Genomic DNA, 17615 nt, shown 5'->3' on the forward strand with positions numbered 1-17615 from the left:
GGTGTTTCAAGTCAAGACCCTTCATCCAGATGGATGGTCTCTGTTGTGTATTTAATATTCTAGTTATTTAATTATTTATTAACATAGAGCTTGGAGTAGACCCTTCCAGTCCTTTGAGCTGCACAGTCCAGCAGTCCCCCAATTTAACCCCAGCCTAAGGCATTTGACAAGGTACCACATGGTAGGCTTATTCAAAAAGTCAGAAGGCATGGGATCCAGGGAAGTTTTGCCAGGTGGATTCAGAATTGACTTGCCTGCAGAAAGCAGAGGGTTGTAGTGGAGGGAGTACATTCGGATTGGAGGGTTGTGACTAGTGGTGTTCCACGAGGACCGGTTCTGGGACTTCTACTTTCCGTGATTTTTATTAAAGACCTGGATGTGGGGGTAGAAGGGTGGGTTGGCAAGTTTGCAGACGACACATAGGTTGGTGGTATTGTGGATAGTGTAGAGGATTGTCGAAGATTGCAGAGAGACATTGATAGGATGCAGAAGTGGGCTGAGAAGTGGCAGATGGAGTTCAACCCACAGAAATGTGAGGTGGTACACTTTGGAAGGGCAAACTCCAAGGCAGAGTACAAAGTAAATGACAGGATACTTGGAAGTGTGGAGGAGCAGAGAGATCTGGGGGTACATGTCCACAGATCCCTGAAAGTTGCCTCACAGGTAGATAGGGTAGTTAAGAAAGCTTATGGGTGTTAGCTTTCATAAGAGAATGCATTATGATCAGAGATAAAGGGAGCTAGAGATTTACTCTCTGGAGAGGAGGAGGATGAGAGGAGACATGATAGAGGTATACAAGATATTAAGAGGAATAGATAGAGTGGACAGCCAGCGCCTCTTCCCCAAGGCACCACTGCTCAATACAAGAGGACATGGCTTTAAGGTAAGGGGTGGAAAGTTCAAGGGGGATATTAGAGGAAGGTTTTTTACTCAGAGAGTGGTTGGTGCGTGGAATGCATTGTCTGAGTCAGTGGTGGAGACAGATACACTAGTGAAATTTAAGAGACTGCTAGACAGGTATATGGAGGAACTTAAGGTTGGGGGTTTATATGGGAGGCAGGGTTTAAGGGTGGGCACAATACTATGGGCCGAAGGGCCTGTACTGTGCTGTATTGTTCTATGTTCTAATCATGGGACAATTTATAATAACCAATTAACCTATCAACTGATACATCTTTGGACTGTGGGAGGAAATCCACACGGGGAGAACATACAAACTCCTTACAGGCAGTGGCGGGAATTGAACCCAGGTCACTGGTATTGTAAATCGTTGTGCTAACCACTACACCAACGTCCCCCCCCCACCCAATTTGTGTAATTACCACCCAGCCAGTGAAACACAATCTCATTTACAGATATTTCAATAAAATTTGAGTAATCTTGTGTATATATATTGGTTGATTAAACATTCTTGGTCATTTAAATGATTCATTATGGGTTATATGTTAAAATACACAAACTGCATATGTCATTATTCTCCCACGTGATATGCAAAGTAACCACAAAGTTAGACTTGCATTCCTGGACTGTCATGTCTTCCTTTAAATTAGTTTAATGTTTTGAAGTTACAAAACATAACAGTCTCAACTGAAACATCAACTCAAAGTTCAAAGTAAATTTGTTATCCAAGTATATACAATCTTGAGATTTGTCTCCTGTCCTGTCAACTGCCTATTTTCATCAATAGATACCACCTGATCAGCAGAATTCCTTCAGTAACTCGCATCTTGCTCCAGGTTCCAGCATCTGCTCATGTCTCCTGTGAACCCAGTATTTATTTTTGCTCTTCAATCTTTGTCAAGTTATCATCCCTGATTGGGAATGGCCATAGCTTTAATCACTCTGCACTTGTAACCACCGTTGATGGCTTGCTCTGAGTAACCATTCCTTTTGAATTAAAAACTGTCCATTATTATTAAACCCCTACCCTGACCATACCATTCTTTCTGATGACTTGCTCTTCTCATCCCTTCCCTTCCGTGTAGCGAACCTTGCCATTCGATGCACCAGCTTGTTTAAATCTCTGTCCCATCACAACATCAAACCTCCTCTGTGTCACTGTAGCCACAGTATGTTATCCACCTTTAGTAGCTGAGGATCTTATATTTTTAAAAATGTATTTATTTACAGATTCAGTATGGTAACAAGGCCCTTTGGCCCAGTGAGTATTCACTGCCCATTTTGCACCCATGAGACCAATTAACTTACTAACCACAATGAGGCCACGCTCAGGTTGGAGGAGCAACACCATACATTCCGTCTGGGTAGCCTCCAACCCGATGGTATGAACATTGATTTCTTGAATATCTTGTAATTGCTCCCCCTCTCATTCACCATTTCCCTTTCCTGTTTCCCTCTCTCACCTTATCTCCTTACCTGCCCATCACCTCCCTCTTGTGCTCCTCCTCCTTCCACCGTATTCTGTCCTCTCCTATCAGATTCCCCCTTCTCCAGCCCTTTATTTCTTTCACCAACCAAATTCCCAGCTCTTTACTGCACCCCTCCTCCCTCTCCCAGTTTTAACTATCACCTGCCACCATGTACTTCTTCCTCCCCTTCCCCCACGTTCTTATTCTGGCTTCTTCGCCCTTCCTTTCCAGTCCTGATGAAGGGTCTCAGCCCAAAACCTAGATGGTTTACTCCTTTCCATAGGTGCTGCCTAGCCTATTGAGTTCCTCCAGCATTTTTGTGTGTGCCACTTACCAACCTGCGTGTCTTTAGAACTTGGGAGGAAACCGGAGCACCTGGAGAAAACCCACAGGGTCGCGGGGGGAATGCAAAAACCCCTTCTAGAGAGTGGCGGAACAGAGCCTAGGTGTCTGGCACTGTAATTGCATTTATGCTACTGTGCCACCCCAATCTTCCTTTAGGTACAACCTAAGGACTCTCACTACCAGGTTCAGGAATAGTTATTACCTCTCAACCATCAGGCTCGTGAAACACAAATCCACTCAACTTCACTTGCTCCATCGTTGCAATGTTCCCACAACCAATGGACTCACTTTCAGGGACTCTTCATTTCATGTTCTCCATATTTATTTATTATGATTTCTTTTTTTTTCTGTTTGCACACTTCTTCTACACTCTGGTTGAACGCCCTAGTTGGTGCAGTCATTCATTGATTCTGGATAGTTACTATTCGTACGAGAAAATGAATCTCAGGATTGTATATGGTGACATGTCTGTACTTTGATAATAAACACATTGAACTTTGAACTTTTTGAGAATTTTACAATTTCTGCTCTAGCAAAACAAGAGTGTAACTTTGCTGAATGGATGATTCATTGGTTCGATTTAATATCAGGGAATCTATACACTATACAACCTGAAATTCTTACTCTCGACAGACATTCTCAAAACTGAAGAAAAAAATCCCAAAGAACAAATGACAGAAAATAACATAAGGACCCCAAAGCCCCTCCCCCCATGCACGAGCAGCATCAGCCCTCCCCCACCCCTGCCTATTCTAGCACAAAGCATCAGAATTTCCACCATCCCCCATGCAAGCAACAGCAAAGCCCCTAAGAGAGATCATGGTCTACAGTCCATCAAAAACCAACCGTTCACTCAAACATGTTGATGTCCCTCAGGTTCTCTCTCTCACTGACAAGGGAGAGACAGATATCGCTCCTTCCACAATGACAGGGAGACAAACAGTCATATAATTTGCCAAACTCTGCAGTCTGTCAGAAGCTCTAAACTTTTGGTTAATTATTATTCAGCCATTTTATTTCAGAACATCAGTAGGGTTTATAATGTTGCCGTTTTTTAAAATGAAATGTAGTTTGGTTTCAAAAATAATGCCATGAATGGTACAGTTGGTAGAGCCATTACCACCTCCCACCTCCAATCCATCCACTTACCCCCTCACATGGTCTGACCTGTCACCTGCCACCTTGTAGTCCTTCCCCTCCAGAGTATGTGGTATACACTCTGATGTACTATATCAGAGGGTATAAATTCACTGATATTAGCATTGCTCTCTTCCCTCTTCCTTTCCAGTCCTGATGAAGGACCAGTAACGTCAACTACAAACAAAGGGCAATCTGCTGAGGCTGGAAATCCAAGCAACACACACAAAATGCTGGAGGAACTCAAAAGGCCAGGCAGCATCTACGGAAAAGAGCACAGTCAACATTTTGGGCTGAGACCCTTCGGCAGTCCTGAGTTCTGCCGGCATTTTGCGTGCGTTGCTCTGGATCTCCAGCAACTGCACAATCTCTCCTGTTAGTGAAGCCCCCACCTCAAAAGTGACAAAGACCCTGGTTTGATCCTTGACTTGGCTGACGGCTGTGTGGAGTTTGCACGTTTTCGCAATGGGTTTCTTCCAAGAGCACCAGGTTTCCCCACACATCCCAAAGATGTACAGATTGGTATATTAATTGGCCATTGCAAATTGCCCCTAGTATGTAAATGAGTGGTGGAATCAGGGGAGAAGAGGGAGATTGATGAGAAAATGGTGGGGGGCGGGGTGAGGAGTTTTGGCATCAACTAGATGCGCTGAAGGGTCTGTTTCTGTTCTGTACTTTCCTATGACTAATAAAATAATGGGATTAAGGATGGATAGTGGGATACAGGCAGGTAGGATTGGTGTAACTGGATGTTATAATCGGCGTGGACAGTATGGCGTGATGGGTCCATTTCTATGTATGTATGATTCAATGATTTCTTTTGGAAGGCAGTTTCACGTGGCCCGTAAAGTTGATTTCCAGACCAGGATGCTGAAGATGTCTGCTGAAGTTTCTTAAAATGAGACGGCAGCAGTAGGTGGTATCATCTTTACTGATTAATGTGGCTTATAAGATCCTGTCCAACGTCAGTGGCAATCAAGTCTAGTCAGCATCGGGGCTGGTGATTTGCTCCGATCACTCTTGCGCTGTACCCTTCACTCTGAGCCTTTCGCGGCTAAGGGATACAATGGCTTGGAGACTTGCCAAGTCCTTAGTAACACAATACTGCACAGAGTCTTTCAGTATATTCAAGGTGGAGACTGAGAGATACTTAAACACGGGGGAATGAAGGAATCTGGTTAGAGAGATGAAAGCAGTTCAAAATAGTTATTATCAAAGTACATATATGTATCATATACAACCCTGAGATTCATTCTCTTGTGGACATACTCAATAAATCCATAATACAATAATAACCATAATAGAATCAATGAAAGACTGCACCAACTTAGGCATTTAGCCCATGTGCAAATTACTACAAACTGTGCAAACACGAAGAAAGAAATAATAATAATAATAATAATAATAATAATAAATAAACAATAAGTATCAAGAACATGAGATGAAGAGTCCTTGAAAGTGAGTCCATAGATTGTGGCAACATTTCAATGATGGGTGTGTGTAGTTGTTCTCTTTGGTTCAAGACCCTGATGGTTGAGGGGTAATAACTGTTCCTGAACCTGGTGGTGTGAGTCCTGAGGCTCCTGTACCTTCTTCCTGATGGCCGCAGTGAGAAGAGAGCAGGACCTGGGTGGTGGGAATTGGTGATGATGGATTCTGTTTACCTGCGACAGTGTTTCATGTAGATGTGCTCAGTGGTGGGGAGGGCTTTACCCATGATGGACTGGGCTGTATCCATTACTTTTTGCAGGATTTTCCATTCAAGGGCAGTAGAGTGCAGATTGGATGAGCCTTGATCTGACTGAATGGTGGAGCAGACTTGGGGGCCTACTTTTGTTTCTGTCTTTCATGTTCTTAGCTAGCTGATGGACATACTCTGCTACATATGGACTGGGGAGGGAATCCAGGCTGTATCAGATACAACTGCTCTACATGGGCATCATATGCACAGTCCATCAGTCTGTATTAAAAAGTTGAAAATAGAAAGCTTCTTGAAGTGAGGGTCTCTCTCCTCTTCCCCCACTATCCAGAGGTTGTCCAGACTTGGCCTGAGACAACATCTGAAACAGGCACACCCACCACCAGAGGCTCCACATCTCTGTCCATCTTGGCCTTTGCAGTTTCCTCCATCTCCACCCACTGAAGAAAGCGGCTGACCAATAGCCTAGGCTCCCATTTCCCAGTCAGAGGCCAAACCACAAACAATCTGCTGGAGGAACTCGGTAGGTCAGGCCTCACCCATGGAGGCGAAGGGTTCAGGCCATGACCTTGCCGAAGGCAGTAATCATCTCTAGACGTGAGAACATTATGGGAGTGAGAGACGCTTTGAACATAGTTTTGTTCTGGGCCCAGGTATCAGAGCGACCAACTACTATGGCTCGTTGCTCATGAACTCAGCTGAGGTGGAACTGGCTGCAGTTGACAGTGACAAAGCCCTGCTGGTGGAGTTCAAACACGATGGGAAGCTTCAGGAAAAGGATGGTGTGCCCATACAGGTAAATCCTCATTATATTTCCTCCACACCAGCCATCATTTCGTAGAACATAGAACATCACAGCACAGTCCAGGGAGGGGTAGCACCTCTGGTGAAGGGGCTTGTCATGTCCATTCTGGGGCAGCTCACTCACCTTTGGTCCCCAGCAGACGCTCAGCTCTCACCTGTGGCTCCAAGCAGTTGTCTGCATGCGATAGCGGCCACACCGCTTCGACAGGAGGCTAAACCAAGTGAGGATAGCTGGTGGGACTTGTACCCGGGTGAGATAAGGACATGCCTGTCCTAGCATGCGAAGTTGGCTCTGGCAGACTGGGCAGATGAGACCTACAGTCATGCGCATGCGTTCTCCATTAAGAGAATCCACCCTTTAGGATGGGATTCCCAACCAGGCGTCCTTGGTTAATGGTAGGAGTCCATGACATTAAAAAGGCCGGGAACCCCCGATTTAGGAGAATATCACACTCAATCTGGTGATCACTCTACACTACTACTACTACTGATTTATTATACTCACACGTGCTGAGAGACAGTGAGCAACATTGCTTTTCATGACATATTGTTTTTCCTCCCCGTGTTTGGCATATCAGGCAGCAACCTTGCCATTTCTTTAGAATTTGTCTGTTTTATAAGGCCAAGTTGCTAGTACGGATGGAATTCATGCAAGGAGCCGACCAGATTCAAACCCAGGACCTCCTGCTGTGAAGTCCAGTGCTAATGCCACTACACCACCAGCACAGTAGCAGTAGTTATCCAAAGATGTGCTGTTTGCTTGCTTGTGCAGCCAGGCTAGTCTTCTTGCTCCACTCCCGGAACTGACTGTTCTTGTTCCTTTTGCCCTCAGTTTGTGCTCCTCTACACAACGCTTGGTGGGCAGCGCAGGCTCAGAATTCATAATGTTGCTCTCAACTGCTCCAGCCAGCTGGTTGACACCTTCAGGACATCCCAGGCTGAAACCCTGTTGAACTACTTTGCCAAGACCGGTGAGTAGAGTACAGCAGCTGACTGAGGTGAGCAGGATTGTCCGGGGTTCCAGAAGCTGAGTGTGATTTGGGACACGGGATGTTAGACCTCGTGTCTGGCTTTCATTTTGTGGAAGAACATAGAATAGTACTGCACATTACAGGCCCTTTGGCCCACAATGTTGTGCCGACCCTCAACCACTGCCTTCCATATAACCCCCTACCTCAAGTTTCTCCATATACCTGTCTAGTAGTCTCTTAAACTTCACTGGCATATCTGCCTCCACCACTGACTCAGGCAGTGCATTCCATGCACCAACCACTGAGTGAAAAACCTTCCTCTAATATCCCCCTTGAACTTCCCTCCCCTTACCTTAAAGCCATGTTCTCTTGTACTGAGCAGTGGTGCCCTGGGGAAGAGGCGCTGGCTGTCCACTCTGTCTATTCCTCTTAATATCTTGTACACCTCTATCATGTCTCCTCTCATCCTCCTTCTCTCCAAAGAGTAAAGCCCTAGCTCCCTTAATCTCTAATCATAATCCATACTCTCTAAACCAGGCAGCATCCTGGTAAATCTCCTCTGTACCCTTTCCAATGCTTCCACATCCTTCCTATAGTGAGGCGACCAGAACTGGACACAGTACTCCAAATGTGGCCTAACTAGAGTTTTATAGAGCTGCATCATTACATTGTGTCTCTTAAACTCTATCCCTCGACTTATGAAAGCTAACACCCCATAAGCTTTCTTAACTACCCTATCTACCTGTGAGGCAACTTTCAGGGGTTTGTGGACATGTACCCCCAGATCCCTCAGCTCCTCCACACTCCCAAGTATCCTGCCATTTACTTTGTACTCTGCCCTGGAGTTTGTCCTTCCAAAGTGTACCACCTCACACTTCTCCGGGTTGAACTCCATCTGCCACTTCTCAGCCCACTTCTGCATCCTATCAATGTCTCTCTGCAATCTTCGACAATTCTCTACACTATCTACAACACCACCAACCTTTGCGTCGTCTGCAAACTTGCCAACCCACCCTTGGAAGGTCCCAGGAAAGATGGGGTAGCGCAGGAGAGGGTGCAGAAGAGATTCATCATGATGTTGCTTGGCTTATTGAGTTAGTTACACTTATGAGGAGAAACTGGAAGGGCTGGGTGTAACAGTAAAGTAGTGAATGGTGTAATGCTTTACATTGTCAGCGATCCAGGGTCAATTCCTGCCGCTGTTGGTAAGGACGTTCTCCCTGTGACCATGTGGGTTTCCTCTGGGTGCTCTGGTTTCCTCCCACATTCCAAATATGTGAAGAAATGCTTCTGGGATTGTATGGCTTATCACATGAGCAACGTTTGATAGCTCTGGGTCTGTACTCACTGGAATTTGGAAGAACGAAGGGGGAATCTCATTGAAGCCCATTGAATGTTGAAAGGCCTTGATAGAGTGTATGTTGAGAGGATGTTTCCTGTGGTGGGGGAGTATAAGAGTAGAGGACACAGTCTCAGATTAGAGCGACATCCATTTAGAATGGAGGTGAGGAGGAATTTCTTTAGCCAGAGAGTGTTGAGTCTGTAGAATTAGTTGCCACAGGCGGCTGTGAAGGTCAAGTCATTGAGTATACTTAAGGCAGAGGTTGATGGTCAGGGCATGAAAAGATACAGGGAAAAAGCAGGCTATTAGAGCTGAGAGAGAAGTGATCAGCCATGATGAAACGGTGGAGCAGACTCGATGGGCCAATTGGCTACATTCTGCCCCTCTATCTTATGGTACAGGTTAGTAAGTGTGGGCATGCTATGCTGGTTTTGGAAACGTGACACTTGTGGGCTGCCCTCAGTACATCCTCAGACTGTGTTGATTAATGTAAATAATGTATTTCTCTGTATCGATGTTTCAATGTACATATGACAAATAAAGCTAATCTATCTATCTGAAGAAGTGTCCTGAAAAAAGAGTTCTCAGCCTAGACATTGGCTGTTTATTAGTTTCCATAGATGCTGCCTGACTAGCTGAGTTTTGTGTGTGTTGCTAATCTAGCTACCTTTATCTGTTATCTCTGGAGGAAAGGAGTTTAAGAAGGAAACGTGAATGAGGTCAACAAAATGATGTGGGGTACAGATACAGTAAACTGCAGGAAACTACCTGAAAATTTAGGTCATTGGGTAAGAGATTCAGAGTCTTTCATTTATTTATCAAACGTACATTGAAACATACAGTGAAATGTGTCATTTGCATTAGCATCCAAGACCACCCAAGGCAGCCCGCAAGTGTTGCCACGTGTTCCAGCGCCAGCATGTCATTCCCCCTCCGTTCTGCAGAACAGTGCGGCACGGTCGCGTCGCGGTTAGCACAACGCTTTGCAGTACTGGAGACCCGGGTTCAATTCCCACCACTGACCGCAAAGAGTTGGTACGTTTCTCCCTGTGACCATGTGGGCTTCCTCCCACAGTCCAAAGGCAAGTAAGTTAATTGGTCAATTGTCCTGTGATTAGGCTAAGGTTAAATCTGGGCAGCACGGCTCGAACCCTGGAAGGGCCTATTCTGCGCTGTATTTAAATAAAATAAAACTAAATAACAGAAGCAACAAAACAATAGTTTTCCCCTTTCCTCACACTCAACCACCCACTCACACATACAAACAGTTCTCCAGCCCAGGGCCCCTTTGAGATTTAGAGGAGATCTGAGGGGCTGAGGTGGGCCTTTTTCACCCAGAGAGTGGAGAGGGCCTGGAGTTTACTGCCTTTAAAGAATGGTGGAAGGAGAGTTGTGGACAGCATTTAAAAAGTGTCTAGATGAGGTATAGGGGGAAGTGCTGGGAGAGGGGGATGAATACAGTTGCGTGACGTGGGCTGAATGGCCTGTTTCTGTGCTGTAGAACTGTCTCACTGTGAAGGCTGGCGGAACCTGTTGCCTGTCTGAGCTGCGGCTGTCAACACAGATCCAAGAGCCTGCCTTGATTTCATTGCAGGGAGGGAACATTCAGGCAGCCTGCAGTTTACTGTTAGTCTGTGACCCCTGCAGTAAAGGATGGCTGGGAGGGCAGGGTTATGAGTATCTGGAGAATAAATGCAGTGACTCCCCTGACCCCTGGTCTTCACCAATCAACATCATCATGGGGGGGGGGGGGCGGAAAGGGATTTGGGAAGGAAATGATTGCAGGTGAAGCATAGGGAGCTGATATGATATGATACGATAAGCATGGCTGATATGCCAGTCAGTCTGTAGTCTTTAGAAAGTTACCAATCTAGCAAGGGTAAAAGAGAATAGTGTGAGTGGGTGTAATGAGCAGTGGAGATTTGACACGAGGAAATCTGCAGATGCTGGAAATTCAAGCAACACACACAAAATGCTGGTGGAACGCAGCAGGCCAGGCAGCATCTATAGGGAGAAGCACTGTTGACGTTTCGGGCTGAGACCCTTTGTCAGGACTAACTGAAAGGAAAGATAGTAAGAGATTTGAAAGTAGGAGGGGGAGGGGGAAATGCGAAATGATAAGAGAAGATCGGAGGGGGCGGGATGAAGCTGAGAGCCAGAAAGGTGATTGGCAAAAGGGATACAGAGCTGGAGAAGGGAAAGGATCATGGGACGGGAGGCCTAGGGAGAAAGAAAGGGGGAGGGGAGCACCAGAGGGAGATGGAGAACAGGCAGAGTGATGGGCAGAAAGAGAGAGAGAAAAAAGGAGGGGGGAAAATACTAAATATATCAGGGATGGGGTAAGAAGGGGAGGAGGGGCATTAACAGAAGTTAGAGAAGTTAATGTTCATGCCATCAGGTTGGAGGCTACTCAGCCAGTATATAAGTTGTTGTTCCTCCAACCTGAGTGTGGCTTCATTTTGACAGTAGAGGAGGCCATGGTTAGACATATCAGAATGGGAATGGGACGTGGAATTAAAATGTGTGGCCACTGGGAGATCCTGCTTTCTCTGGCGGACAGAGCGTAGGTGTTCAGTGAAATGGTCTCCCAGTCTGTATCGGGTCTCACCAATATATAAAAAGCCACACTGGGAGCACTGGACGCAGTATACCACACCAGCCGACTGACAGGTGAAGTGTCGCTTCACCTAGGGCTGTCTGGGGCCCTGAATGGTGGTGAGGGAGGAAGTGTAAGGGCAGGTGTAGCACTTGTTCCGCTTACAAGGATAAGTGCCAGGAGGGAGATCGGTGGGAAGGGATGGGGTGGGGGGGGGGGGACAAATGGACAAGGGAGTCGCGTAGGGAGCGATCCCTGCGGAAAGCAGAAAGGTGGGAGGGAAAGATGTGCTTGGTAGTGGGATCCCGTTGGAGGTGGTGGAAGTTACGGAGAATTATACATTGGACCCAGAGGCTGGTGGGGTGGTAGGTGAGGACAAGGGGAACCCTATCCCGAGTGGGGTGGTGGGCGGATGGGGTGAGGGCAGATGTGCGGGAAATGGGAGAGATACGTTTGAGAGCAGTGGAGATTTGAATTAATTTCAATTGACTTACATCCTTCACATACACAAGAAGTAAAAATCTTTATGTTATGTCTTGGTCTAAATGTGCAATGTGCAATTTATAGTAATTTTTAATGTAGTATGTATAACAGGACATTCAATATTGCAAAGAAATACAGTTGTATCAGCATGAATTAATCGGTCTGATGGCTTGGTGGAGGAAGCTGTCTCAGAGCCTATTGGTCCTCGCTTTAATACCGTGATACCATTTCCCATATGGTAGCAGCTACAACAGTTTGTGCTTGGGGTGACTCAGGTCCCTAATGATCCTTCGGGTCCTTTTTACACGCCTGTCTTTGTAAATTTCCTGAATAGTGGGAATTTCACATCTACAGATGTGCTGGGCTGTCCGCACCACTCTCTGCAGAGTTCTGTGATTGAGGGAAGTACAGTTCCCATACCAGGCAGTGATGCAGCCAGTCAGGATGCTCTCAACTGTGCCCCTGTAGAAAGTCCTTAGGATTTGGGGACTCATATCAATCTTCTTCAATTGTCTGATGTTGTGGGCTGAAGGGCCTGTTCAACCCTGAGATATTCTACGCTGGTGCGTCCCTTGTGTATGTGACATCCATTGGGATCAGAGCTTCCCAACCTTACGTATACCATGAACCAACTCAGCTAAGCGAGGGGTCTGTGGGCCCCAGGTTGGGAAGATCTCAGGCACGAAATTCTGCTGATGCTGGAGATCTTGAGCAATGTACACAAATGGTCGGCTAGGATTAAATCGGGGGTCACTGGGCAGCACATGCCGTTCTCCTGCCTAGACCCGAAGGCCTTTGAATCTCCTCTGTGTCTTGAAATTTACAGGTCTCTGTAGTGAATATCGGCAGCTGGGGAGCCAGTTGGAATGAGAAGGGTGGAGAAAATCAGTGCAGAGGAGTCTCGGAGCTCGTCCGCCTAAACTGAGAGTAAGGTTGAATCGATCTAAGTGCTGGGCCAATTTGTAAAGATCAGGCACGGGCTGAAATGAGGCAGCGGGGTCCAGGCCCCGAGTGTATCAGTGAGACAGGGCCCGGGTCTGAGTGTGAGGAACGACTTGATGTTTTTTACAATTTAATTGCCGGGCCAGGTGGACTGAAAAGGCAGGGCGTCAGGACTGGGGGTGGGGCTGGTTGTGCTCGTTGTTCTGCGACACATACTCTGCTATCCGCTTGCTTTTATTGTTCGCAAGATTTGTGTTTGTTTTCCTCTCTCTGTGTTGGTCTTTCTTTAAAAATGGGGTTCTTTTGGATTTCTTGTTTTCTGGCTGCCTGTAAGCAGACAGATCTCAAGATTGTATCATTTATACATACTTTGGTAATAAATATACTTTGAATTGTGGAGCTTTACAATGCACTTGATGAAATGCAATCTTAAGTGTGTTACAATCCTAACAGTGTCACAGAGTGTCTGTATCTGAAGATTAGTCATCCCATGAGTTACAGACAAAACTAAGTGTGTTTATTTTTATTTACTTTATTACTTATCAAAGACTTGTTTGGCCGGACAAACCCACTGGGACTACAGCGGCTGGCATTTCCACCAGCAGATGAAACGCTCACTCAGTGTGATGTCTCTTTTATTGGCAGCTTACCACAGTATGCTTGGTCGTCCCACGAAAACGGTGCGAGACGAGCTGGTGAGCCGCGTCACTCGGATGTTGGCCTGCTACCGAAGGCACTGTGCCCAAACTTCAGCCCATGGAGGCCAGGTGAGACCCAGAACCCCGGCAACTGATACTCGCACTCCGCGTGACCTATCAAAGTTTGCAGTAGGATCCGGACCAACTGGAAAAATGGGCTAATAAATGACAGATGGGAGTTTAATGCAGACAAGTGTGAGGTGTTGCAGGGGACAAATCAGGTAGGTCTACCCAGTGAACAGCCAGACACTGAGGAATGGAGGGATCTGGGAATATAGATCCATAATTTCATATCCTCTGCCCTTGCTGTTGGAAGGGTCAGTTGATCAGTAGTTGGGATCCAAGTGCATTGGTCATTGAGGCTGAAATGGAGTTATTGGCTTGTGTTCTTCACATCAGGAGTCCATAATCTCCTACGTGCATTGCATGGTTCAGTTCTAGTTAGTTCATTATAGGAAGAGTGTAGGAGCATTAGAGACGGTGCTGAGGAGATTTACTGGGATGCTGCTTGGATTAGAGAGCATGTCTCATGAGGGTAGGTTGATTGAGCTGGTGCGAAGGAGGATGACAGGCAACGATAGAGGTTTACAAGATGTTTAGAGGTATTGAACAAGTGGAGAGCTAGAGATTTTTTCCATGCTGGAAATGGCCAACACAAGGGGCATAATTTTAAGATGATTGGAGGAAGTATTTTTGTCACACAGAGATTAGTGATTGTGCGGAATATGCTGCCAGGGGTGGTGGTACAGATAAATTAAGAGGGGCAAAAGGATGAAAAAATGTGGGAGGGAAAGGTTAGATCAGGGATTCCCAACCTGGAGTCCACTGACCCATGTTTAATGGTATTGGTCTATGGCATAAAAAAGTTTGGGAACCCCTGGGTTGGAGTTCGTTAAATACTTGGCACAATTCATGGGCCAAAATGCCTGTACTGTGCTCTACTGGTCTATGTTCTATAAGGTAGAGGCTGTTGTGTGTCTGTTGTTTGGAGATTACACAGAGTTTGGAAATCAAGGTGTGTGTTCTGAACTGGCCTGTCAGTTAAACCTCGATCACCTCTCCCCTACCTCGAGTAAATCCTACTCTGGGTGATCGTTTCTCCACTGAGAGCAGGAGTCCCAGTTAAGGGGGTTTGACTACTTTGAAAGGATTGTCGTTGGGAGGAAGAACATAATCTGTAGCTAAGAGACAGGGAGCCGAAGGCAAGCACAATCTCAACCCAGGTTTACCCTGGACTTAACCCTGTAATGCCTGACGTGAATGCTTGATTTTGGCCTTCCTCCTGGGGGAGAAATGGCTAACCGAAAAGGACATAATCTTTGGAGAAAAGTACAAGGGGAGATATTACAGGTAGTTTTTTTCCCACTCAGAGTGCTGGGTGCATGGAACTCACTGTCAGGGGTGGTGGCAGAGGCAGATATATTAAGGACATTTAAGACACTCAGGCACATGAATGAAAGAAAAAGTGAAGGGTTCTGTGAGAGAGAAGGTTTAGATTGATTTTGGAATGGGTTAAAGGGTTGGCACCGCATTGTGGGCCGAAGGGACTGCACTGTTCTGTGTTCTATGACTCGGATTCTTTGAAGAGGAAAAGTTTAACTGTGTGAGAGTTGAAAAAGAGACCTGGGTACCTCAGCCTAGAGGTCAGGGTAATTGAAAGCAACTGGACTAACGCTGATGCCTTATTCCCAATAGATGGTCATGCCGCAATTTCTAAAAGTCTTGCCTCTGTATTTGAATTGTCTGCGGAAGAGTAAAGTTCTCCTGGCAGGGCCAGATTCCTCCATCGATGAGAGGGTCTACCTCAGGCACATGGTTATGTCTATGGATATCGCAGAAACCAACGCCTTCTTCTACCCTCGTCTTTTTCCAGTAGTAAGTATTCCAGCTGCTGTCATGAACCCTGGCTGCCTTGAACAATGCCTGCCACGGCAAGGCTGGTAATGTTCAAATTTATTTATCACGTGGACATTGAAACATACAGTGAAATGCATCACGAGCATGAGAAAATCTGCAGATTTTGGAAATCCAAAGCAACACACACAAAGTGCTGGAGGAACTCAGCAGGTCAGGCAGCATCTGTCGATAAGTGTAAACAGCTGACATTTTGGGCCGGGACCCTTCATCGGGACTCAGCCTGAAATGTTGAGTGTTTACTCTTTTCCATAGATGCTGCCTGGCCTGCTGAGTCCCTCCAGTATTCGGTATGAAATGCGTCGTTTGCGTTAACATCCAACACACCTAGGGGTGCGCTGGAGGCAGCGTGCAGGAGCCCCCACACAGTTCGCAAGTGTTGTATGTCCGTAGTTCTCAGCAGAACACGTCAAAATAAAACAAGCAACAAAACAGTAGCAGAACAGGCCTCTTTCCCACCCACACAGTCCTCCGTTCTCCAGGCTTCAGTCTTCTGAGATTCACCACCCACTGAATGAAGGTTTTCCTTCTTACCCACAACCATTCCTGAGACACTCTTCCCGCCCCTACCCCAGTTCTATACACCTCCACTGAGGTATCTCCTCCGACTCGAAACTCCGACAAACTCTGTCAGAATGGTGACTGCTTCAGTGGTAGGGTGTGGTGCCCCTGCTCACGACTGTCGTGTCCACTGACTCAGAGCCTTCCCTGCAGCAGAGTTGCAGAAGTTAATCATGTCTGTGGATGTGGGAAAGCAGAGGGAGGCTTCCTACCTGGTTTGCAGTTTGAGAGTGAGGTGGGAGAGGGTATTGATGGGAGAAACGATAGATATGAACAGCAGGGGGGTTATATTAAGTTGGTGGGTTGTCCTTAATACAAATACACATAGATGCACACACTAACTCATGTACAAACACATAATAATAATAATAATAATAATAATAAATACTTTATTGATCCTTAGTGGGAAATTCTTTGGTTACTGCAGTAACATTTAAAAACACACTTGGCAGTGTGCAGACTTAACTAATAATAAAAATGTACCAATGTTCAATAATGTGCAATAATAACACATGAAATAATAAAGCAGAGACTTACTATGATGTGCACATGCATACATACACACATGACATGCACACAGAGGTTCAAGGCATACACATGTGTGTTCTCCCTTCCCCCTCCCCTCTCTCCCTTCCCCTCCCCCTCCCTTCCCCCTCTCCCTTCCCCCTCCCCTCTCTCCCCCCCCCCCCGCCCCATCTTCCCCTCCCTCCCTCTCCCTGGACTGCAGCACGAGCTGGACGGGGGCCAGGCATCCTTGCCGCGGGCTGTGCGATGCTCCAGCAAGTGGCTGTCAGCCAAGGGCGTTTATCTGCTGGAGGACGGACTGAGCCTGCTCCTGTGGATCGGGATGTACGCGCCTACTGAGTGGATCCAGAATGTCTTCGGGGTGCCCTCCTTCAACGCAGTGGACTGTGGTGTGGTCAGTACTGTCCTTTAGACCAAGTAAAGAGAGAGTTTTGCTCCTCCTCCTCCTCCTCTTGTCCCTGAGCTGCCCCCATATGGTGAATAGAAGTACAGGAGAATAAGATAATGATTGATCCAATTTTGCCCTCAACATCTCCTTCATTCACTCTCTCTCCGTACCCTTGACCTTGATGTATTTTAAATGTCTGTCAGTCTCCATCCAGTATTATTTCAAAGATGCCATCTCCACGACACTGAGTAGACAATTCCAGAGGCACAATGCTCAAGGAAAAATGCCCTCTTAAATGGACAATCCCTTGCTTTGAAAACGTGGCTTCTTGCTCTAGACTGGGATTCTCCCGTCTGAGTCTCAATAATGTCACCTCTTGCTCTTCCATACTTCATACCCTTCTTTTTTTTAACCCCTTTATCATGATAATCAAGCTAGCATACTCTTCTTAAATATCAATACAAAAGAGTGCACTATCTCAGGTTCAACTCCAGCCAGCTCCTTGTATACTTTTCTGTATACACCTTGTGCTGCGTTGAACGTTGAGCTGGCAACTTGGCCTTGTTTAAAAAGAAAACAAGCCAGAAACGGCAAACGTTCCACCCAAGGAGCCACAAGGTGTGAAAGGGAGCAACAACTCTCCCAGTAAGACCCAGGAGATGCTGGCTGTGAGTTTTGATTCATGCAGCATTGGTGTCCACGGTTTCTTGCCCTTTTTTCCCCACCTGTCTTCTGTCAACTGTCCTTGGGGATAATTATATTTTATCTTAAATACATTGCCATATATTGGGATTTGTACAGCAGCTAGAACATTCTCTACGTGTGGTATCTTAAAAATATA

At 46.3% G+C, this 17615-nt stretch overlaps 1 protein-coding gene across 1 annotated transcript in view; it reads left to right on the forward strand.

The window, feature by feature from the left end:
* Positions 1-17615, forward strand: part of LOC140734985 (protein transport protein Sec24C-like) — a 74722-nt gene that overhangs the window by 50298 nt on the left and 6809 nt on the right. The window contains exons 16-20 of the mRNA XM_073059774.1: positions 6204-6346; positions 7187-7325; positions 13334-13455; positions 15082-15261; positions 16589-16780. Coding sequence (XP_072915875.1) covers positions 6204-6346; positions 7187-7325; positions 13334-13455; positions 15082-15261; positions 16589-16780 — 776 coding nt within the window. The remainder of the gene's footprint in view (positions 1-6203; positions 6347-7186; positions 7326-13333; positions 13456-15081; positions 15262-16588; positions 16781-17615) is intronic.

The sequence above is a fragment of the Hemitrygon akajei genome, chromosome 1, assembly GCF_048418815.1.
Source record: "Hemitrygon akajei chromosome 1, sHemAka1.3, whole genome shotgun sequence".
NCBI classification, from domain to species: Eukaryota; Metazoa; Chordata; class Chondrichthyes; order Myliobatiformes; family Dasyatidae; genus Hemitrygon; species Hemitrygon akajei.